The sequence below is a fragment of the Cupressus sempervirens genome, chromosome 1 (assembly GCF_028749045.1).
Source record: "Cupressus sempervirens isolate cs-2001-9-10 chromosome 1, ASM2874904v1, whole genome shotgun sequence".
Classification (NCBI taxonomy): Eukaryota; Viridiplantae; Streptophyta; class Pinopsida; order Cupressales; family Cupressaceae; genus Cupressus; species Cupressus sempervirens.
This window is the reverse complement of record NC_143118.1, coordinates 511,305,096-511,330,597: the sequence shown is the minus strand read 5'-3', so window position 1 is coordinate 511,330,597 and position 25,502 is coordinate 511,305,096. Positions and strand designations below refer to the sequence as shown.

Here is a 25,502-nt window from a genome sequence, read left to right as displayed (position 1 = left end):
ATGTTAATATTAAATTCAAATGAAATCCACTTTAGGGTTTGATTGTCCTTAGAAAGGGGATATAAGGAGATGGTAACCGAAAGGTGAGTATCTTTCATCATTTTGTCAACCTATTTGGATGTCATTGCTTTGGAAGAGCATTCCTCACCTAGGACACAAACCCTAGTGCTAAGAGCAGATTTGTTGGGTCGTAGCCCTCAACAAAATCAGATTCAAAGGTTCTTGTGCATACAGTTTGATCAAGGCAGAGGATTGATTTCTAGTATTGTAGCTGCACTTTGCAGAGAGTAGATTTTTAGGGAAGGTGGCCACTTTGGTTTAACTTGACATTTCCTTATAGCAGCTCACGTGAGGAATTCTAGGGTGTTTATTTGCAGCAGCTTGGGTTTTATCATTTGAACTTATTTGGTTGTAGTTGGTTCCCATCTTCAGCTAACAGCAACCTTGTTTGAAGTACATCTGTATTGGTACTATTCTGAAATAAATTAGACTCTGCTGGTATGGTTTTAGAATCATTTCCAAATTAGTATATATTGCTACATATGATTTCTATCACTTCTATTTTATCAATTATTGTTATTTATTCATTCTAATACCTTTATTCTGAAAAATACATAAAGAAACAACATTCTTCTACAACTTCTGTCTAGCTTTATAAGATCAAAGAAAAATCTACAGGAAAATATGATTTATATAATCAAATATTATAGTAGTAGCAGAGCAAATATCCATTTGGGATATTTCAAGTGCATGGTCAGTCATGTTAGAGGTTGATAGGGATTCTATTTGATTCTTTGAATTATTGTTCGCAACTGTTGGTCATAATCAAATCATCAACATATATGACCAGATTGATGATATCATTGCCGATAGTCTTGACATGCAAATTTGCGTCAGGACTCGTCGAAAAACTTTGATCTAAGGTACTTATCAATTTTCTTGTACCTTGCCTGAGGAGCATGTTTGGGCCATAGAGTGCTTTCACTAGTTTGAGTACTTAGTGTTCTTTACTGACAACCTTCAATCTAGGAGGTTGTGTCATGCACACTTTTTTCAGTAACTTACCATTGAGGAACACATTCTTGACTTTCATTTGATGGACCTTTGTGTCATATTGAGCTACTAGGGCAATGACTAATTTGATGGTGCTCATCTTTGTAGTGAGAGACACTATGTCTTCATAGTAAATTCCTTCTTGTTGAGAGAAGCTTGAGAGAAGCCTTTGGTAACAAGACGATCCTTGTACTTATCTAAGTACCATCAACATTGTATTTGAATGTGTAGACTTGATTGCAATTAATTGGTTCTTCCTTGAAGGAAGATTTGACAAAACCCAAGTCATATTTTTCAATAGGCTTTGATGCATTGTTTGCATAGCTTTTTCCCACTTAGGTATTCCTTTTGCCTTTGTGTATGTTTGAGGTCCATACACCCTGTGAATGTTGGCCATCGAAGCAAAATTTACCGAGTCAAAAGGCTTTCTCATTTTTTTAGTAGTTCTACCCTTAATGAGGTCATTATCATGAAGATTGCTAATTATCTTAGCCTATTACAGAGGCACAAGAGTAGAAGTGCTAATATTTGAGACAGTAGGTGCAAGGAGATCATCATCATCAAATAGAAGGTTAGGTGAATCTTGAACAAACTCATTTGGTGTTTTTGCATGTCTAGGTGAGCTTGCTAGGGAAGGAATTGGAGGAGATGTCAGAGAAGTAATAATTGGAGCCTTCTCACCTAAAGCACTCCCCTGAGGTGGACCTAATGTATAATATCTTGAATGGGAAAACCGTGAAAAGATTTACAATTTAATAAATTTTAATTAAATATTGAAATTTATATATAAGCCGAATACATAGCATTTCACAAATATATATTGATGGTAATTCAATAATGTTATCGATATGTAGAACATCAAGATGGGCCAAATTTGAAGTCATGTTTAAAGATGACATCCATGTTGTTGTTAAGGGAGTCTAATAACCAAAGCACTACGTGTGTAGATGGAACCAATTTGAGATATTTGTGGTTGCTGCTATGCAAACTTAAACAAATTGTGACTACAAACACTTGAAGAATGTCAGTACATATACTGTTGTATAAAGACCATGAAAAATACAATTCATAGATAATGAACCCATGAAATTAATAGCGATTTTAGGATTGAGGTAATCAATGATGGTCAAAAGATTCTAATCCAAGTCATATGATGAGATAACTATATGGTTGTAGGAGTTCCGATAACATCAACTAATTAATTATTATTCCAGATCTCCCTTGGTGACAGTTGTGATTGCAAGCAACTAATTATCATGTCAATGGAACAAACCCCAAATAACAGATATTGTAGGACGATAGACTTAGGTAGTCATATTGCAAGGCATTTACATTTCAAAGATGACTTTGACATCCATATAGGGAGGCATGCAAGTATGGCATGCATACATTCAATTAAGCTCAATACTTATCATTGGTTGCAATCAATAAATGATTGGGGTGTTCACTAGTCATCATCAATACTTGGCTGTTATATTTCATTTGCAATAACATATGATTATCCATAAAATCATATTGTTAATCATTAACAAATGGAAGTTCATGATTATCATACAAACTGTATTTGTTAACCATCAACAACTGACGATAATATTATGAAGTAATTGGAAAATACTTGGTTGTTATTAACAAAGGCCGAGAGGTCAATTTATACAAGAGACTAAATGATGTTTCCTTAAGAAACAATCATAAAGAATAGAACCATTCTATTCTAGAAATAGAAAACTAAATATTAGAAACATTCTAATATTTACAGAAAAATTACAATAGATAACCATTAGATAATAAACAAAGATAATAGAAACTATCTATTATCATAATACTCTCTCTTAATAGTTAATCTATCCAAAGCATGAAGCTGTCAAAGAGCTTAAAAAAGAGATTCTGTTTGCTCAAGGCTCTCTGCATTGTTCGTTGTGGGCTGCGAACTAGATTGCTTAGATAGGGCAGCTAAGTGCTTCTGATATTCAACCTTCATGTGCTCAAACTTATGGCAATAGTTGCATTGAATGTTTTTCTTTCAAGAGCCTTATGAATCTGGAGTAGAGTATGTCTACTTAGAAGATTGTTGATAGTACTTTGGATAATGCTCCAAAACTTTGCAGATGAGCATAATGTTCCAAAACAAACCGCAAAAAGCCATGACTTTTAGGAGGAAATTGAAAAAACTGAACATGATTTTTGGGGTAAAAAATTAATCAAAAGCCAACATGATTTTTTAGGTGAAAAATCAATCAAAACCCAAAATGATTTTTGAGGTGAAAAATCAATCAAAACCTGACAATACAAAGCTTCATTTTTTAGGAAAAATGGTAAAACCCCATAGATAATTTTTGAGGAAAAGATTACAACCCCACAAAGGAATCCCACACAACTTTGCAAATTACAAACTCAGAAATTTTTAAGGAAAAATTTATAGAAACCCATAAGAAATGGTTTTTATGGAAAAAAAACTGAAAAGTTATCAGAAATTTTTTGGAAGAAAATTATGAAAATCCACCAAAATTTTCAAGGGAGGCAAAACACGAGACATTGAATGGTAAAGCAACACATGCAAATGACATGCAAGTACATGCAACCCTTAAAAAGGAGAGACCCCAAAAAATTGAAGGGTGACCTAAAAGAGAGCTTGAAAAATTCAGAAAGAATATGTTGTCAGTTTTTGGATCAGTTGGTTCGAAAATCAAGTCACCCAGAAAAATTTGACAACCACCCATCTGAACTCTCGAAATACTCGAGTCTAGAATCAAAAAAAAAATCTGAACCCAAAAATTAGGGTTTTGAACAGAAACGGCCCTGCTGCAAGAAAAACCCACAAAAAATGGCAGAAATGTGCAGAAAGAACATTAGGATCTAGGCAAAAATGGGTTGCTGAACCGAACCAGAAGTTGGCTATATCTAAATCATTTTCCTTGTAATCAACCACAACATGTGTGCTATCATCATTGCACCCTGTTGGTTCCCAAAACCATAGATTCGAAATTGAAGATTTTTGCAATTGTCTAATAGGATTACTTAATCAATTTTGACCAATGAATGGGAATACCAATAATTTTAGAGTTCAAGAAATTACAAATATATCAATAAAGCCGTATATTGAAGAAATTGATTTTGCAGAAGACAATAATATTGACTATTGTCTTTGCACATAAATCATTTGTTGCATACAATTGAAATTATTAAAACTTCATCTATTTTCTAATGATAACATAGAACCTGGCATGTGCAACAATTATCAATGTCTTCCTCCACGCTGGAACCAAATAATGTTTGTGCCACCTTGCCAATGCTCTTACACAGGCCAAAATATATGCACATAGCCTAAGGATTAAAGTGACGTGATCTGCAGACTTGGACATGGCTGTGAATGGTAATGGTGGCCTCTGCAAATGAGATCTTTGCCCAGCAGTTTGGACGTAACCCCCATATGAAGTTTGAATGCCTAAGCTGGCATGAAAAGTGGGTGTAAAATCGCCTCAAATAGCTGATAATACCTCACGATAGGTTGGCATCACTATGTAGAAACAAATCGTCAAATATCAAGGTTATCAGAAGCCCAAAAGCAGAGTTCAATACAGCCTTGAACTGGGATTATAGACGCCCAGAATTTCAGGTATAAGGGTGTCCAAAAAACTGAGATGTAATTATCCAGAAATATTGCCTAGCTGGAAATGTCATAACAGAGAATCCCTGACGAATAGTGCAGAGATTGTATGGTGTCCAAAATCAGAAATCAATGGCGCCAAGAATCGAGATAATTGGCACACAATATCAGAGATAGCAAACTCCCAAATCTTGAACACAACTACCTTCCCAGAAACAGTAAACACAGTAAAGGAAGACACTCTAAAATTTAGATTGAATAATTAATTAAATTCACTATACCTCAGCAAGGAATTGAATCAAAACTCCAGACTTGGAATGCAATTTCAATTTTCTATACAACAACAAATGGATTCTCAAATCAAGAGAATCTGCCCTCAAGAGAAATCGCCCTTCAAACCCTCATAAGAGAGAATAAAAAGCAATAGACAATAGATGATATTTGCTTCATGAAGCCTTTTATAAAGCACTTGTCTTCTCCGATACACCTTTCATTAACGTTGCGTCATCAACAAATCATTAAATTAGAAGCTTTCAACTAATTTGTTAATTAAATTACTTTGAAGCACATAGCTTCATGTAGACACTTTTTGACTTAAGAGGCTTCTTATTTACACCATCAAATTGTAACATTAAATCATAAAGTACCTTTAATAATTAAAGCCTCATAAATAACTTAATAAATATGAACTATATAAGTATGCCGAGTCCACTGCTGATGAAGATCAACTGCTAGTGCCTCCAGGATTTGAAATTTTCTTTGTAATCAATGCATCAGTGTAGCAAACTGATGTTATCTCTGCTACAATTTTGCTTCAAAATATTTTGTAAATTTGAACTTCTACTGAATCTAGCCATTCAGTGTTTTATCTTAAGCCATTTTGTGTATTGCGAGGTTCATAAAACATGTAAAAGGGGAGTATGTAGGTAGGGTGTTTTTAGTTGAAAAACATGTCGGAAAATCAGGCTGATAAGCGACTTTATAATGGTCATTGTTATGTAACTATTATTAATTATTAATATAATTAGGCTATATGCCTTTTGCCAAAAATAATAATTAATAATAATGGTCTACTCTGCAAAAACGATGAATATGACGAAATACATGAAGAAAGCAAGAGAAACTATCATGCCTAAACACAGCCCTCCCCTAAACCACTATGCGAATCAACATCAAATGATGGGGGGCAGCACTCTCCAAGTTAAAAATCAATTCGAAGTACTTACCAGGATCCAGGATGAATAGCAAATTTGCAAACAATCAGAAAAATTGAAAGGCTTTGAAACCCTAATCCGGCTTCACGCAGAATGAAACACAATTATTCATAAAAATCAGAACAGCAATAATGAAAACGGATGGAAGATCGTTCAAAACAAAAAGAAATATAGACAAGGTGGCAAAAAACAGATTACAAAACCATATATCAGGAACGAAGATATGGATCAGCGACTGAGAAATCAAGAGTTCTTCAATAAAACCAAATACACCAGTAGAGAAGATAAAAGTCTTTGTCGAGGCAAAGCAAATAGAACAAGTAAATATATCAGCCCATCCTGATCTCCGAGCCCAATAACATACCCTTAGACCCCTTCTTGTCTCGAACATGGGCCCCAACAGAAAGGCATGAAACATATGTTTCTATACTGAAAAGCCATACAAAAAAACTAGCTTAGAAGGGAACTAAGACACCATCATCATCGCTATATAACCCTCCACATCGGAAGAAGCAATATGTATTAAGCAAACCAAGTGAAGGAACATACCCTAATCTATAAGCAATTCAACCAAAATAGAGAACATTGACACTATAATCATTAGCAACATATACATTGAAGCAAAATGGTAGGAGTGCGCTGAGAAAGGCATTCATGCATATTGGAATGGTCCAACAAATTTAGAAACAATCTAGAACGAAATTTGGCTAAAATTTGTGGAGCAAAGGTAAGTAACATAACTGGTCATGCAGATGAATATTGGTTTCTGCAATGTTAGGATATAGAATCTAGAAATGAATTATTAGAACCATCAAATTGTTTTTATAAAGGGCATCATATAAATCTTACAGCATGGCAGCCCAACTTCAACAAAAACTATACTAGACAAAACAGGCAATTAAATAGATGGAATGTGCAAACATACCATTAGAATTAAATGATATCCACATCATTAAAAGAATAGGACAATCTCTAGGAACTCTAATAGGATTTGAAGTTAGTAAATCTAAAATTAGTAAGATAAGATTCTTAGTAAAAACAAAACAAAGCAAATCTATAAACAAGAAAATTATAACAAACAGATCAATATACAAACTAAGCTTTATTGAATATTTAGGAGAAATAAATAAAATTATAGGAAAAGACTTTAACAACATAAACATCAAGAACAACCTAAAGAAAATACAAAGGGCAAGCAAGAAAAAGGATAAAAAAGTAGAGGAAAATAGGGTGAAAAGAACATTAGAGAAGAAAAGAAATCAAGACATGGAGAAAATAGAGATAGTCCAAGAGATTCAAAAGGAAAATCGAGAAAGAGAAGAAGAGGCAGAATATGGATGGGTGCCAAATACTAATTATCAACATTCTTTAGAAAAATATAGAAACTATAAAGATTGCAGAACAAAGAAGGACACAATAATAGAAATAGAGACTAATGTTAAAAAAATTAAAAATGCTTTCTCATGAGATACTATTACTACATAATGATCTAGAAGACCAATGTATCATAGCAGAAGCCAATCATACAAAACACAAGGCAAGAAGATCTTGAAGCCAGACTCAAAGAAGAAATCAGAAAATAGCGATAATATACAATTCAAATCATTAGAAAAAGAGATAACAGCGGAACAGGAAGAGAAGAATTGCAATAATTAGATAGAAATAGGGATTTGTAGAGAAATAGAATCAGAGCAAGAAGTGAATCAAGAACAAGATCAAACATTGGAGAAGATTGAACAGAGTCCTAATATCCTGCCAACAGAATCAGCCCAATGGAGTAATGTCACTATCAGGAAAAAAGCAAAAAAGAAGAGTTACAAATTCTGGCAGATGCCAAGCAATGAAAGGATATGTTTGACTAGGACAAAGAAGAAATAAGAACGGATACAGATACAAGAAAAATATCCTTAGAAATAGACCAGATTAGTAAGCAAATAAGCACATGAAGAAGAACAGGAAAATCAAAGAGAAGAACATTCAATATGGGAAGATTGTGGACCTATGGTGGAAAGCTCCAATTGGGAGGTTGGAACAAAGAAAGAAATACTGGAGGAAGAAGGGCAAAATCTAGAAGCAGAAGATTATCAAATGAATAACCAACTAATTAAAGAAATTTTAGTAGAGGATATCTAGGTATTAGAAGAATCAGAAATTACAGATAGAGTAAATAATCAACTAAATTTGGAAAATATGGGTATATCCATGAATCGGGAAGGGATAAAGACACCCAACTGTGGAAAACTAAAACATAAACGAGGACGAAAATCATTAAAAGAATTAAGGGAGGCAGCAGGATAGGCAAAGGAACAAACTAAGATCATATAAATTCTACAAGGCGGGAAGTGGAAGAACCTTCCCAAGGATCAACGAAAATCACTACATGGAATGCTAGGGGGCCTAAATGCCCCTAGCAAGAAATGCTTATTGAAGCATAATTTAACACTTTTTGACACAGAGATTCTATTAATTCAAGAAACAAAATTAAATAAAGAAGAAGGCTTAAAGTTAGGACAAAAACTAGAAACTTGGAAATCAAAATTGGACCATCACAGGGAGCCTCAGGGGGATTGGGAATAATTTGGAATAACCGGAAAGTCAATATAGAATGCATAACCTCCTATTCTAATTGGATGGGAAGCAAAGTTTCTAGCACAAAAGCTAATCACCAGATGATAGTAATAAGTGTCTATGGGCCTATACAAACAGCAGACAAATTAGCAGTTTGGAGCGAGATCAACATCTTTCTCAACACAATACAAAATGAGAACATTATTATTGGGAGAGACTTTAATGCAATATTAAATAGAGATGAAGAATATGGTGGGATAAGGGCAATATCTAGAGCCATAGAAGACTTTCAGAGGTTAGACAAAAAGGAATTCTCTCATAAACATTCATACAAAAAATGGAGTGTACACATGAAATAATAGAAGAAAAGATTTTAGTTACATAGCAGAAAGATTGGATAGATTTTTCTTTAAAGGAGAGCTAAGTAACCTGGATAGAGAAATCAGTGCAGAAATTCTACCTATGGCAGGATCAGATCACTTTCCAATTAAAATTGAAATCAAGGAATAAGCTAAGCCCAACAGGAACCGATTCAAATGTGAAAAGATGTGGTTTATGGACAAAAACTTTATCAATAATATAAAAAATTGGTTGCAAGAAGAACAATTTCAAGGCTCTAAAATGTTTTGCTTTGTATCCAAACCAAAAAGCATAAAAGAAAAGATACTAAAATGGAAAAAAGCACAATTAAAAAATATATTTAAAGAAAAGTTAGACATAGAAGAGAAACTGGAAAAATTAAACAAAGAAGTCATCACAAAAGGAATGAGTAATGAAACTTATCAACTAGAAAAAGAATATCTACTAAAACAAGAAGAAATTTTAGCTAAAGAAGAGGTGTATTGGAAGCAAAAATTCAAAGAGAAATGGGTGGTAGATGGCAATAGTAACATGAAATTCTTTCACAACAGCACCCTACTTCATAGAGCTCATAATAATATAACAAAAATAAAAAATATGCAAGGTGAATCAACAGATAATCCAAATAAAATAGCAAAAATTTGCGTGGAGTATTTTAAAGATATCCTTAATAATTATGATACTTCTAATAGAATAGAACAAGAAGAAATGTTGAAAACAATAACTAAGGTGATTTCATTAGACGATAATAAAGCCCTCAATAAACCATTCACATTACAAGAAATCAAAACGACTCTCTTTAATATTAACCCAAACAAATAACCAGGACGTGATGGATTCCAAGCATTTTTCTTCCAAAAATGTTGGAAAATTATAGGTGTAGACTCATGGAAAGCATTGGAAGCATCTAGGAACAAAGGAACCCTTTTAGCAGAAATCAATCACACCTTAATTTTTATACCAAGAAAAACAAGACTAAAGAACCAAGAGACTTCAAACCTATTGCACTATGCAACACTATCTATAAAGTTCTGTCAAAAGCTTTAGCTAACCGTCTCGAAGAATTCCTCCCTAAATTAATATTAGAAGAACAAACAGGATTTTTACCTAGGAGATCTATCCTAGATGGTATTTCTATCATTCAAGAAATGATTCATTCAGCTAACAAAAATAATGAAGCATGCATGTTATTAAAATTAGATATACAAAAAGCCTATGATAAAGTAGACTAGAGATTCCTATGTAAAACACTCAAAGCTTTTGAATTCTCAAAACAATGTATAAACATCATTTTTCAATGTATATCCACCCCAAAAATCTCAGTCCTTATCAATGGAACCCCAGAAGAATTCTTTAGTATAGCTAGGGGGCTTTGACAAGGTGACCCGATTTCCTCTTTTCTTTTTATCATCATGGTAGAATCCTTTGGAAGAGCAATTAAAACATCGCAACTTTAAAATAAAATTAAAGGAGTAAAGGTTACCAAAAATGTGGAAAGCACCACACAACAACAATTTGCTAATGATACAATATTAGCCAGAGCAAGTACTAAGAAAGAAACAAAATACTTCGAAACAATTCTGAACAATTATACAAAAGCCTCTAGTAAAAAAAATCAACGCAAAAAAATCCGAAATCTTTTTTTTAAACACAACAGCTGATAGAGAAGAATATATATGCAACAAACTAGGTTTTAAAAAGGGCACCTTTCCATTTAAATATCTAGGAATGTATTTGGAAAAAGGAAATAATAATAACCAAGGATGGGAACAAACTTTGGGAAAAATAGACAACCAAACATAAGCTTGGAAAGGGAAATGATTAAGGCCGAGAGAGCAACAAAAATCAAAGCCGTACTATCAGCTATACCCACATATCAACTCTCGTGTCTACAACTACCAAAGAACATAAATCAAAAAATGGAAAAAAAATTAAGAGATTTCTTTTGGAATGGCTTAGAAGACACAAAGAAAGTAGCACTGATCAGATTGGAAAAAATATGTAGGCCTAAAGAAGCAGGAGGATTGGGAATTAAAAACCTAGATTGGCAGAATGAAGCTTTAGGAGCAAAACAAGTATGGAGAATGTATCAAGAAAGAGACAGCAAATTGGCTATAATTCGACATAATAAATATCTTAATGCATCTGACAACACTTCATTTTTTAGAACTAGGAATCCTCCCAAAGGATCGACAACATGAAATTTCTTAATGAGGTGCCGTCCCCTCATAATCAAATACTCGACATGGGATAACGGGAAAGGTGATAAAGCGTTATTCTGGGAAGACTCTTGGAATGGGTACCCCCCCACGGACACTCTAATGTAACCCATAATGCTAAAATACACTTATAGACAATCTGGGGTACTAAAGTTGAAGATTATATCCAAGTAATCCAATCCAACAAAGAAATCCAATCCAATGAAGAAACTTCCTAGGAATGGAAATTCTTAGTTGATTGTGGTCTTAATCAAGCAGATCAGGAAATCCTAGAAAATATACTTAAAGATCGTCCAATCAAAGTTAATAATAGGGAGGATAGACTTATATGGGCAGCATCTAAAGACAAAAGTTATAAAGTAAAAGAAGGATATAAACAAATTACTAATTCACAGAGATTGGAAGCAGTAAACATCTCAATGAACCTCTGTTGGGATCCAGCAGGGCTTCCCAAAGTAGGCATCTTCCTATGGGCAGCCATCCAAAAAAGAATCCTAACAGGAGGCAAAATTAGAAAAATAGGATTTGAAGGCCTATCAAGATGTACTCTCTATAAAGAAGAATAAAAAATAGCGGAGCATCTTCTATATCAATGCAAGTTTGTGAAGGAATGTTGGATATGGCTCAAATCAAAACTAAATTGAACTACCCCTCTACCAGAAAGATGGCAAGATCACTTAATAGGATGACCAAAAATAGCAGACAAGAAAGTTTATGGAAAACTCTAGAGTATTACTTCGACAATTCTAGTTTGGGAGATATGGAAAGAGAGAAACAAACGAATCTTTCAAGACGAAGAACTAAACACGCTATCTCTCTACAACAAAATCGAGGCTAATATTGTGGAAGTCATAAATTGCGGTCTAAGGAAAAATTCGAAAGAAGGATCATTCATAGAGTGGGATTCTAAAATTAAAAAACAGTAGAAACATCTAATCAATCCATCCCTCACATATAAGAGGAATAATAAAGCAGCTAGAAAAGAATGCAAATGGGAACCACCACCGAAAGGCTGGAAGAAACTGAATTTCGATAGGGCCTCTAGAGGCAATCCTGGAAAGGCAGGAATAGGGTGCATAGTCAGGGAAGAAATGGGGAACTGGCTAGCAAAAAGAGCAAAGCCTCTGGGAGTAACCTCTAATAACATGGCAGAACTAGAAGTAGTAGAACAAGGACTAAAAATTTGTATCAATCTAAGAATCAAAAAAATTATAATCGAAGGAGACTCACAAATAGTCTTAAACACTTTTAGAAAAGGGAAAACTCCAAATTGGATATTAATTCCCAACTAGAAGTAACCTTAAAACTACTGGAAGGATTTGAAGAAGTTAGATTTTCTCGTATATTTAGGGAAGGCAATACTAAAGTAGACAGTTTAGCAAACAAAGGTACAGATGGAGAAAACTTATCAACATTTAATCAAAGCTAGCTAAAGATTATTATACTAAGTTTATATCCATTATTGTCATCTCCTGCGACGCTTGGATTTATGTTTTTCCATATTGGAGCAAATCTTGGCTCATGTATCTCTGCAAACTTAATATTTGTTCCTCAGGGATATCGTGACTAAACGTATCACTTTAATTATGATCTCAAGAGGAGGACAATCATTCAAATGCATGAAGATGGTGTCACAACCCATCGTTCTAGACCCTTCCCTTCTGCTATTAAAAATTTGGGGCAGTTTTTTGTTTTCTCATATTCACCCCTTTTCACTTGAATTTTGCTCACCCACTATGGATACCAACATTTGCTTGTATCATGCCTATGAAAATAGAACCATGGCCTTCTGTGGTTCAGTTAAACCTGAAAGATGGAATCGGCTATTTCGACCCATAGATGACATGAGTAGAGTTGCAGTCAGTAGGGTTTTGGGGGAAGGGGTTTTTAACTATGACTACTCATGGCGCACTAACAGCGACATCTTGGGGTTATGGATCGGATGCCTAGCTAGGGCTGGAGTAGAAAAATGAGACATTATTAGGTTGAGCTATAATCTTTTCGACCCAAGCTGGCTGATAGGTTTAGAGGAAGTGGTTTTTAACATTGATGAAAAACTTAAAATCCCACTGCTTGAAGCTTACATGAAGCATCAATTAGGCAGCTCTGATCTCGCCAAAAGCCCTAAACGCCCTTGCTTGGTAATCAGAGACAACATTCTCTTTTTCCGAGAATGGCAAAGGATGGAGGCTAGTGTGTAATTCTTGCTAGGATGGAGAGGCATTAAAGAGGACCTAGAAAGAGAATGGCTCATGAATTATTTTCATGCTTTCAACGTGTATATTCACTCAGATGTGGATCTTTCTGACTTGGAAGCGATTAAGTTTTGCCTCCCCAACTATGACAAATCAAGCAGAATGAGGAATGCCTATGAATTCCCACTTGGCTCTAGCGCTAAAAATTTCCAAGAAGCCTCAGAGATCATTATGGTCTTCAAGAAGCAGAATTAAGAAGTATAGTCAGGATCTTGGGATAATCTCGTGTTTTTGCTCTGCTCTGGTTTTCTCCTGACCCCTTTATAGTTATGGGCTGGTACTTCTATTTTATGTTTAAGGTTTTTTAGGTTTGGTACTGTTGCATTTTCCATAGGCAGCTTATAGAATCTATAAAGTTAAGGATTATGGTAGTTATCGACTTGATGCATTTTACTAAGGTAGCCAGTAGAGTATATATAGTCCAAGGCCCTCTTAATACTTGACATAGTATGGCAAACATTTTTATGTAAATTCTATTCATATAAATATAATCCTTATTTAGATAATCTCGTTTCGAAATTCTTCAGGCTTGGGATTGGTTCTCGGTTGGAATTGTCTTTTCTGCTTGTTCTTGGTCTTTTAATCTGTATTATTTAAAGATTATATCGTTCCCTTTCCTCATATATTATCTGTAAATCAATTTTATTTTATTACATTGGTAACTCAAACACTAAGAATCCTAAAACAGCAGATGAAAAGGTTGAAATCGGTATTGTCATTGAGAATTATTTTGTAATACGCAAAGATTTAAGAGGCTTTTATGGAATCTCTATAAATACTATATTTAGACAACTATTAGCAATAAAATCACTAATAAGAACACTACTCAAAACCAATAAAGAACATAAAAGACACATTAACTTCAATATAAACTATAAACAGACTAAAACTTAATTTCTGTGAGAGGACTTCTATCACTTAATTTTGTTTTGCTCTAACCCACTGAAATCTAGATCTTCTTACTCATTTGACAGAGTATCTAGGAAGCATCTTCGCTTAAAAAATTATTCTAATTTGGTCGATGCTTTTATTCTTTTATTTGATTAATGCTTAACCCTGTTTGGTGGTTAGCCTTTGTTGTTCTTTCACTTGCAGCAGGACGGAAGCATTTACCCGAGCGCTTACGGATTATTTCCTCAAATATATTTTTTTTGCATAACTTTTATCCTAAACATAACAATGATACTTTGATCTTCTTTCTCACTAAGGTATGCCCCTGTTATTTCATCTATAATAAAGGACATAGGTTCCGAGCTAGATTGGAGGTTTTCTTACTCCGTTCTTTCCTACCAGTGCCTGTCAGAACAGAGAATCTTGTAATCTTTTATTATTATTATCTAATATAATATAAGGCTTTGGCCGTTTACCGATCAAAAAATGAATAAAATAATAATAATTAATAATTGTTTTAATTTAAAAGATGGAAAAAAAGAGACAGAGAAAAAGAGTATGAAGAGACAAATAGAGAAATTGAAGTCACAAGATTGTGGTTTAAAAGAACATTGAGAGGCTCATCTCATTATACTCAATTTATGTTAGGTTTTTCTCTTGGACAATTTTGGGAAACATTGGCTTTCAGTTCTGAAACTCAAGGATGGAAATCTTTCGGATTTTTTGGTGGATTGGACTGAAACCCAATTCACCTTTGGAGGCAAGTTTGTGAGGGAGTTCACAGTTGGGCAAATTTGAGAGGATTTCATTTGAAGTCAATACTTGTAGAGGTATTTTCATATCTATTTGAGAAATAAAGTTGTAACCTTATCATTTTAGATATCCTTTTCAGACTAATGTTTACATGATTTTCACTGTAAATTATTGGATTAAAGAATTCAATTGCATGCAATTTTTAAAAGAAATTTCTAAGGTAAAATGTGGAGAAAATATCCTAGGGAGATATTACAGGTTAGGGGTATTATATTATCCCTTGACACCTCAACTTGCTGATTTATAGCTCAAGGAATATTGTCGAACACTTCCTATGCAATCTCTATGCTTGTTTCTGAGTTTCTGTCTGATTACACTTGCTTGAAATGATATCAAAGGGAATCTAAAAACCTGATGTACAAATCGTCCAATGTAGGAGATGAAATTGCAATCATAATCAAGCCCAATACTATAGTGCGGGTACTATTCACGACATTGTTCATGTCACTATTCATGGCACTGTAGCAGCCAGCAATAAATGTATATCCAATTTAAGCACAAATGAAAGGACTGAAGAATCCCTTCCAATTCGCAACCCTTCGGAGGATATCTCACCACCTTTGTTATGCTAATTCTATGGGAGTTTTCGTTCCCAAAGATCAAGTAGATAATATGCATAAATCATTGGCTCCACAAAAAATCATCAGATGCAAATGACAATAATTGGATGATAAGAAAAGAACCTCTCATGTTAATTTATTCTTTCCTTGTGGGAGCTCACTTACTTTTCTCCCCAATGTGGGATAAAAGATATTCTTATATTTGCACTTTTTTATAATACTATAACATGAAATTAAGCCCCATCATAAAGTGCCAATCCTCAATATAACCCTCTAACCACTATATTAGCTTACGAGGGTCACATAATAGGCTAATCTCAATTACTGAGAAATGTCAATTGGAAGGGGACATTACAAGTATAATTTTTTTATACAAGTTTGGGGATTAGGTATTGAGAGTTTATTAGTTGAGTCAAAGATGTGTCTTTGATCGAGGGGAGTTGAAATTAATATGAGAGCTTCCTTCCTTAAATTTCTCTAAATCATCCTTTAATGATAAAATGTTGACACCTTATTGAGCATCCATGTCCACCATTGTGTTTCCTCTTCAATTTACATCAATGAAGTTTGTCGAGTCAAAGGTTTGTCTTTGACCAAGGGTAATTGGAATTAGTTTGAGAGCTACATTTCTTAAATTTATCTATATCACCCTTTAATGATGAAATGTTGAAACCTTAGTGGGCATCCATAACCACCATTATGTGTCCTCTTCAGTTTACATCAATGAAGTTTGCATTGTCTAACATATTAGTCAACCATTATGTTTTGCAAAAAATGACTTATGTTTCGCAAAAAATGACTTGCATTCTTTTCTCTAGCTACTTCTCTTCTTGAAGATGGATCACAAAGTGTGTTTTGTAACGTTGAAGATAACAACTTTCATGTAGTGTAAGCCATAACTCTAAGTATATTGATATTTTATACTATGAGAATTTTGTGTTGTTAACCTCAATTAAGTTATATGCATGGTTTATTTCCTTTTCACTTAATATGATTGAAGATTAAATGGTCTATTATACCAGTCAAGCACTATTCTTCATCAAAAGTGGCCTTCAAGTTTTATAAAGAGATAGGCAAACATTGCAAGTGCTCCTCCTTTCTAACTCTGTTGGAGAGACTTCTTTGTAAATTCCATTATTTGTCTTCAATCAAATATTCTGTGTGTTTATTACTAGGGTAGCGCTCTATTAGAACTCGGGTTGACCTTTTTGCTCGCAACATCCCCATACTTTTTTCATTATACCAACCACACATTCAACAGAAGCCTTTAAGAGTCGAGTAAGAGCCAAAAAGTTCGACTTACTCAGAAACAAATACACACCTAGGAAGAAAATAAGCATTCAAGGAGAATGTAGTCATCGTATTCCTCATTTGTGCCATACAATGAACAGATTAATAATCCTTAGAAACCTCTACACATTAACCTTTTGTAACAGCTCCTTAGTCCTTCAATTTTGGCTGCAATTAAACCCAAGGCTGTGTAACATATTCTAGTTTGAAAGTTAAAACGTTGCCTAATCATTTGTATTCGAATGTGGCATGAGTATGTATTGCAAGGTCTTGGGTGGTTGTTCTTTTGGTTCTCATGTTGTAAGGCAAGGGGAATGGTTTGTGTGATGTCCCATCTATGAAACAAGATTTAATAATAAAAAATAATAATAAATCTAAAATAGAAATAGATAAATTAATAATCATAAATTATAATGTAATAGAATGTCATGAGCATTGACATTTAATAATAAATAACAATAATAAATGTAAAATGGAATTAGATAAATAAATAATCATAAATTACAATATACTAGAATGTCTTGAGCATCAACATAAGACCATAATGATATCTAGTCACCTTGATTCATGAAGAAGCAATATGCTCATCTTCAACTTGACCAATACTATAAATGACTAACTTTGACAATATGCCTGTAATTGAATATGTATAATGATAGAATCAGATGCAACAAACAAATAAGACAAATACCAAGAGGAGTTATTATATTTTCAACTACAAAACAAGTACTAGTTGTCAAAGAGTTTGACGAAAGTAATAACATCAATCCATTAGTCAAAGTGTGACTTTTGTATATGATACAGATAAGACTAGGGATAGTTGGTGGCATGGATGGAGTAGCATGTAATATAATGAATAGTAATTTCAACTGATTGCTACGCTTGTATAATTGAAGAGGATGTTAATATTATTAATCAAATTAGAGAATATTAGCTGTAAATCACCATTGCGTAAGAATGGTTACAAGTCTTTAAGATTCCTCACAACATCAATATAGTCTCCTTCATCAAAATGGAAATAATTATTTTATTCTATAAGAATTCAAATTTTAGAGTTACTCATGGACTAAAGAAATATATGATGCATTAGACAACAAGGAAAAATCCTTAGCACTAGAATTTGGTTCCTTAGTTTCGACATTTTGTCATGTTTTTACTTTGACTAAAGATTACAAATTTATTTTGTTCCACAGACAATCTATTATGCCTCTTTGACTAAAGAAATGCTCTTGAACATGCTTCAGTTGCACTTACATACAAAAGCACTGGATGACTGACTTAATGTGCGTATGACAATTTTTTTAAGGTTTGGGGCTGTAGGCCCAAACATTTGCCACCATCTCAATCTCAGTTCCAACTTTAAGGCTAGATTATAAAGTCAAAATGGATAAGCCATAAACTTAAGGATCTAAACATATGCTTTACCTAGCTGCAATGTCATTTGAGCATCTTTGCACATTTGCCTGGCGAAAATCACCCCTATTTCGTTATTGTATGCATCCATCTTGAGTAGTGTAGCTGCGGTATCACTAGACATTTTTATTACCACTGTGTATAGGCCACTAAGAACCTCCTCATTCACGTTGAAGTCATTGTAGAAACACATTGTTAGATTGAGAAATAAGTTGCTAAATGGATGGGCCTATTAAGTTGGTTTTGCAATCTCCCATCAATTATCTCCCAAATGGGGACATACTTATCCTCAATTCTCGTATCTATGGATCTAATGGCCTACTGGGCCCTATTCATGCCTTCATATATGTAGCCTATACAAGGCTTTTCCAAATCTACAACTCATAGAACTACTAGGGGCTCAGTGACCTGTAGATAATGTTAGGAAGAAACAATTAAGTCACAAGTGTGCATGAAAATAAGAAAGATTACAAACAAAACAAAATATGCATATAAAATTAGTAAAAATAAATACTAAATACTAAGCATTGTGTAAGAAACTAATAAAATTACCTACATGATCTCTACACAAAGGGGTTGAAAAATCGTGCTTCATCAAAAATACGATCTACGACATCCATCCCTATAGTGGTCCTAACATAGGATGAGGAAGTCTAGTCCTCACCAACAAACATGTGCCAGAAAGCTGCTTTTGGTTTCATCTAGAATTTTAGTGTGAGGAAATTTGAGACAAATCTCTTGATAGTAGGACAAGCCAATTTCTTTTGCCTCATAATGCTAAGGACCAATGCATGATTGTAGACAAACTTGCAAATATTTTAGCCCTATGAACACATTCTTTCACCCATTCAAGCTTACCAATATCCTTTAACATGAGGTCAAGACAATGGGTTGCACATGGAGACTATATATTTTTCAAGTGTCTCTTCATCAAAAGTTTTCCTACAACAAATTTAATGTAGCAAGAAAATTTTAAATAAATTAGTGGGTGCTTCTCCAACAAAACTTAAAAGTTTATCTGCAACAACATATCTTGTTGCATTATCTATCATCACCTGCACCACATTTTCTTCCCCTTGCCTCACGTATGACTTCCTCAATAGCCTCATATAAGAATGTGCCATTTTTTATATTTGAAGAAGCATCAATGGACTTCAAGAACATGGTGGATCTCAAAAATAAAATAAAATAATAGTCAATGATCATTGATCAATCAGTAAATCAAAATTTGAGTTATTCAGTTCATTTAGGGAAGCAGAATGATCAATCATTGCACAAGAAACAAGAAAATTTAGGAGTGTCTTATTATTCCTATTTGTTCAACTATCTAACATGATATTCAATGCTTTTTGCTCGAAGACTCTTGATTGTCCTATAGCTCAGTTGTCATATCATCAACCATTTTGAACAAGAGAGGGCTACTTAACTAAAGTATTAATTGGGGCTTAAAACCCGCACTCCACATAAGGTTGTGACATTTTTCATGCCTTGCCAGTAAGGGGAATAGATTATTATTAGACAAAGAAGAGTTCAACTTGAAACTATAAGTTTTAGAATTTAATTTTAAACTTAAAGCAATTAAACAAAAAAGAATTACTTGGCTGTGATAAATGGAATGTTACAGAAGTACCAAAACTTGCAAATTTGTTTTCTTGTAGCATCAAGGACCTTGTTCCAACTCATGCTCTAAAGAAAGGCTATGCACCAAAAGTAGTGCGTGGCACACAAGACTTGTCCAATTTGGATCTCTGGACTATAGGGTCAAGGGTAATAGTGCCATTATTAGGAGCAGAAGCAAAAGCCCTAGCACTAGCAGAAGCCCTAGGACAAAAGAGAGGCATGGAAGAACCCTCTCCAACACATCTAGAGCAGATGAATGGGAACCAATAGAACTTAACTCTTCCAATTTCCTGTTATTAGTTTTGTTTACTTGTTCAAATGTTTCTAACTAGACATAACAAAAAAAAACTACCTAGCTAGTTGCTTTTTTAAATGGCTCAACATTAGTGCCACACATGCAAACAATATGGTATTCAATCTATTATGTCACGATATTAACTTCTTTACAAAATAAACATTTTGTTTGATTTCTTGCTCTACTAGGGAACTCTTCAATGTATTTTTAAGCTTCATCCTTTTTACCCATTGGGAAATATTAATGTTTTCAAAACGTGAAGGCTGCTGGAATAAGAGAATTTTACGAGCAAATTACTATTTTTACATTGAATTTTATAATGTTCTAAACTAATAGAAAAAACCTATAATCTCTACATTTGTGCATTGTATTTTTCTTTTTTCTTTTTTGAAAAATTTCAAATTTCAAAGGAAGAATTTAGAAATATCAGCAAACCCTACATTATTTTTAGAAAAAAATTGCAAACAAAAAAGAATCTAGGGTTTGTTAATGTTCTACTTCTCTCATTGAAGCATGCAATTTATATTTAAATAGAAGCAGTTCAAGATTTGCACAGTTAAAAAATTCAACAAAAAAATGGAAAATCCATAAACATACAAAAAGAACCCCAACGAAATCCACAACACTTACCTCTTTCAAATGAGTTGAGAAGTCTTGGAACAACTGCTATGGATTTCTTGATGCTCTCAATGCAAGTTCATGCTGCAGCAATGTGATTTGAGGAAGCTTTTTAGATCTTCTTCCCTGCTGGTTGCAAAAAGTGTGGCCTCTTGTTTCTCTTCCTTTCTCTCACTTTTCCTTTCTTCTTCTTGTAACAAGCAAATAGATCACCTCTTAGGGTAAAATGGAAAAGATATGTAAAACAAAAAAGTTGAAAAACTTATTTAATAATTTATTTTTTGCAAAATGCCCTAGTGGCTGCCATGACCGAGTTAGAGACCACAGACTTGGTGAGTCTGCCACTGACCTGTTGTCTCGATAAATAGTGCAGGTCAAATGGTTTGGCCCACTGAGTCACAGATCAAGATCATTTTGACCTGCGGCCTGTATCGGCTCACTGAGCTAGACTACTTGTACAATTCACGATGAGTCATGTAATGTTCATGTATATGTGTAATAAATATAGCACAGAGCTGGTTAATAATGCGTAGTATCGTATACATATACATATTAAGAGGTATATATATTATTATCTAAGTTGCCGATTCGCAGTTCGGTTTCGGGTTCGGGTTCGAGAACCGGTTCGCTGGTTCGACAAAATTTTGAAAAGGGGTTTGGGTTCGTTTGGGTTCGTTAGTACAAAAACATGTAAAAAAATTATATATATATATATATACATCTTTACGAAGCATGAGTTAGAATTAGAATGTAGCATAGTAGCATAAACACATTTGAACAACAAAAAACTTTAAAACAGCATAAACAATATAGTAGCAAACCACAGCGATCATTGGAACCCCTAGCGACTAGATCTCTTCCCTTTCATTTTAAAAAATTCGTAACTGTATCTGATTAGTTTATGCAGATCAACAGTAAGTTTTAATAAATTTTTTTTCTTTTCATAAATTTATTTACCAAACTCTTATTATGATTAACATAATCGATTGAACGTGGTTAAAAACTAATTAGATCTAGCTTGCAGAAGGTAAATCCCTTTGACCAGCTGAATATTCTTCAATCTCTTTGGGCACAATCTCCCAAGCACCGATCAACAACAGTAAACTGGAAAAAGACCATTCATGGAGACCTTTGGATAACACAATCTGACGTCCCAGATTCAATATTCTTTAATACAATTTTTAATATACCGATCAACAACAGTAAACTGGAAAAAGACCATTCATGGAGACCTTTGGATAACACAATCTGACGTCCCAGATTCAATATTCTTTAATACAATTTTTAATATACCTAGAGGAGAAATAATCAGCCAAACAGTGATAGACAATGTGGTAAGTAGCTGCCCCACCTGACCATATTCATGTGACCGTAACTTTCTTCTGCAGGGCAACATTTTCCAATAAAACGTTGTTTATTGTTTAGTGTTTGAAAAATTCATATTGCTACTCAAATAGGCCCTGAAATTCCTCGAAATTGGTCATGGTGGTCGCCACATGTTGAGCATCTTCTCTTGTGGGTGTCTCAAATTTAGTATCATTTTGATTCAAATAGAAAGTGTTTTACAGCTAGGGATTACTCAACACTAAAAAACTGTGGCATTGTAATGCCTACCAACCCAGACCCAAGATGTATCAACATAAATTAAATTAAAAGATGCTGTAATGTGGAAAATTTATATGTGGTTCTCCTGGGTTCGAACCCTGGTCTGAAATTTTATATGTGGTTCTCTTGGGTTCGAACCCTAGTTCGAACCAGATCGAACCAGGCCTCCAAAAACGAACCCAGTTGTCGAACCAGACCAGAACCACGAACCGGTTCGAACCGGTACGTGGTCCGGAGGGGGGGGGGGGGAGGTACCCGTGCAACTTAGATTATTATTGATAATCAATATTCTATATGTTATTATTAATCAGAATTAACATACATGTATTCATAATACATGAGTTATTGATATCTTCATGGCCTACTTTTTAATCTCTTGCTATAGCCCCTTAGGGGATAGGTTAGTGTTGTGCAAGGAAAGGTGGTGTAAAACCACACAAAGTAGGCGAATCTTAAGATGGGGTAGAGACAGGGCCCTAAAGCCTTGACATAGTCTACTTGTAGATTGGTGTCAAGTGACCTATGATAGGTAAATCCACATCCTTTGTAGGATTGAGTTTAGGAGAAAAGTAAGGAATCAGGGCTTAAATATGTTTTGATTAAGCTCAATAGAGAAAGGGCCTGAACTCAACAAAAAAGTAGGATCAATCCAAAAGTTGAATGAAAAAGAGAGGAACTCACAAGAAATTAGACCACCAGCAGATAGTACGGAACAAACCCCTACCAAAGGGAAAGCTTTTGACTAGAGCCATCAACCAACGAGACATAGGGTCTTGACCTCATTAAAGATTATATGTGAAGAAAAAAGGGTTTTTGGAAAGAACCCCAAACTTTCAACTGATCAAATACCTCAAAGTTGGAACCAAACAACCTTGGAATCTAAAAATGAACAATGGGTTTTGGAAGGCTTCCTGCAACCTTTTACTTGTTGGACTTCCTTTAACTAAGATAACTTTAGTCAAAGAAAGAGGTCATTGCTCTGGAAGAAATGAGAAGTTCAAAAGGCACCTTGGAAGCTTTTACAAAAGAATCCACTATGAACCAACAGGGTCATAGAAATGAAGACAGATTGTAAAGTGACTTCTACATAATGGTAAGGAAAACCACCCAAAACCTGATATTTGTTCTAGGGATCCTAAAAACAGAGAAAAGAGCCTCCTCCCTAAAAGAGTCATAGGGTTTTGAAAGGATCCCAAAATGTTCAATTGGGTTTTGTAATGGCTCCCAAAATCACTTTACAATTGATAGTGAACAAGACACCCACCATAAGGCAGCCAAGGCCAAAACACCTAGGAGCTACAAATAACTAGTGATCTAAGAGTACCTGGTGCGGGGACATCCCCAAGATGGATGCTTGGCGCACCCAAGCATCACCACACCGTAGCCGCATCGGTTGGGTGCTTGGGGATGTCAGGTGTACTTGGGTGGTTCGTCCTCTCTATAAAGAGGAACAAACTTATCTTGAACTAGGTACTTGTCTGCTTGGGTGCTACATCGACTTAGTTAAAAGGAACAAACTTACATCTAAGAGAGTGAGAAGCTAGTTGTTGTACATAAGAGTCTTGCATATTGTAGACCGCAAGACACACATGTACAAAGAGTGCCTAGCAATACCATGGGATGTAGAGTCAAAGGGTTTGTCTCATATTGATGAGGATGAGATAGCAGCAGAAACAGATGTAGTGATGGTTGGTGTTCGTTTTGCAAAACTTGAGCGTGGGGAGGCCAGTAGTTCCAGTGATGTGGGTTTTAGCGTGGGGGTTGATTAGAGGCTTCCCATTACTACATTTTGTTATTTTGACATGATTTTATACTCATTTTGATATTGATCATGATTTATATCATGCATAATGCTACTCAATGTAATCATCTTCATCTTTATGATATAATTGACATTTGATAGAACTAATATAAATCGTATTCGCTGATAATTTGGATTTCTATTTGAATCTTGTTTTATGAATGTAACAAATTACAATCACGTATGTTCTATCTTACTATGTTGAATGTTCAATGGTTTTGGTTGGTGTGGCAAGTTTGATATGTGTAAGTATTTGAATTTTGTATGTCATACTGAAACATTATTTTCTTAGCTAACATTTCATGTTTTATATCCTTTGTAGCCATTCTTTGCTACAATAGGAAAAGCATTCTTATAATTATGCACCTCTTCTCCCAAGCAAGCCCTCTCCCCCTCAACAGGGTAGGCATTCACCTCAATAGAATGTGGTAGAGAAGAAAAGGAATGAAAACAAGAAGAACCCACTCCTCACCTCTATAGAAGACTTGTGGAACTGCAAGCAAGGAGAAGCAAAGATCACCCATCTCTGATCAAAAGCTGAAGATTCACAAAACACCAACAGAGAAAGAGCCCGAGAAGCACCCCAACTATGGTAACCAATCAGCAAAATTGAAATGAGAACCCATAAAGAGGGGTCACTAAAAGCATCTTTCAATAGCAAGAAACCAAAGCCTTCCCTGCACCTCTCTCCTCAATATCTCCTACTTATCAGATTTTATTTATTTGTTTGCTTTCAAAAAAAGTATTGGAAAGCTGAATCCTGCTTTATTTCTTTTCTTGCAAATCCATAATATCTCAGAACAAGTCTTTTTTTTTTTCTTATATGAAATAAAATTCTGTTGTATATTTTAAGCCTCATGTCTCCTTTGGCATCCCTTGAAATTTGGTGTTTGTTTTCAAGCTGTTACTGAAACACCTATGCTGATTTCCCAAATTAGGTGTAAGATTGAAATTTTTTGATGGAAATCTTTGTTGTTCTGACTTGCTGTGACGTCTTTTTAATCTTCTGTAATTCCTGTTTACTCGAAATTTTAGACACCACTGCATTTACATGGCATTTTTTTGTTCATTTGTTCTTTATAAAAGCAATAACCTCTGTTAAAGATTTATTGTTACTCTCAAATTTCAGGTGCTGGACGAGAAGAGGATATACAGGACAACATACATGTTCAGTGCAACAATGCCATCTGCCGTTGAACGCTTAGCTCGGAAATATCTCCGAAATCCAGTTGTGGTAAATGATCTGATTAAATGTTCCATAAAATGCTGCAGTAACTTTACTTTTTAAGCTGCTATATGACGTGACAATGATCAATGAAATTT

At 34.4% G+C, this 25,502-nt stretch overlaps 1 protein-coding gene across 1 annotated transcript in view; it reads left to right on the top strand.

Annotated features, from left to right (window-relative positions):
• LOC149578477 (P-loop containing nucleoside triphosphate hydrolases superfamily protein) overlaps positions 1 to 25,502 on the top strand; it is a 313,758-nt gene that overhangs the window by 280,585 nt on the left and 7,671 nt on the right. The window contains exon 18 of the mRNA XM_089829372.1: positions 25,309 to 25,413. Coding sequence (XP_089685498.1) covers positions 25,309 to 25,413 — 105 coding nt within the window. The remainder of the gene's footprint in view (positions 1 to 25,308; positions 25,414 to 25,502) is intronic.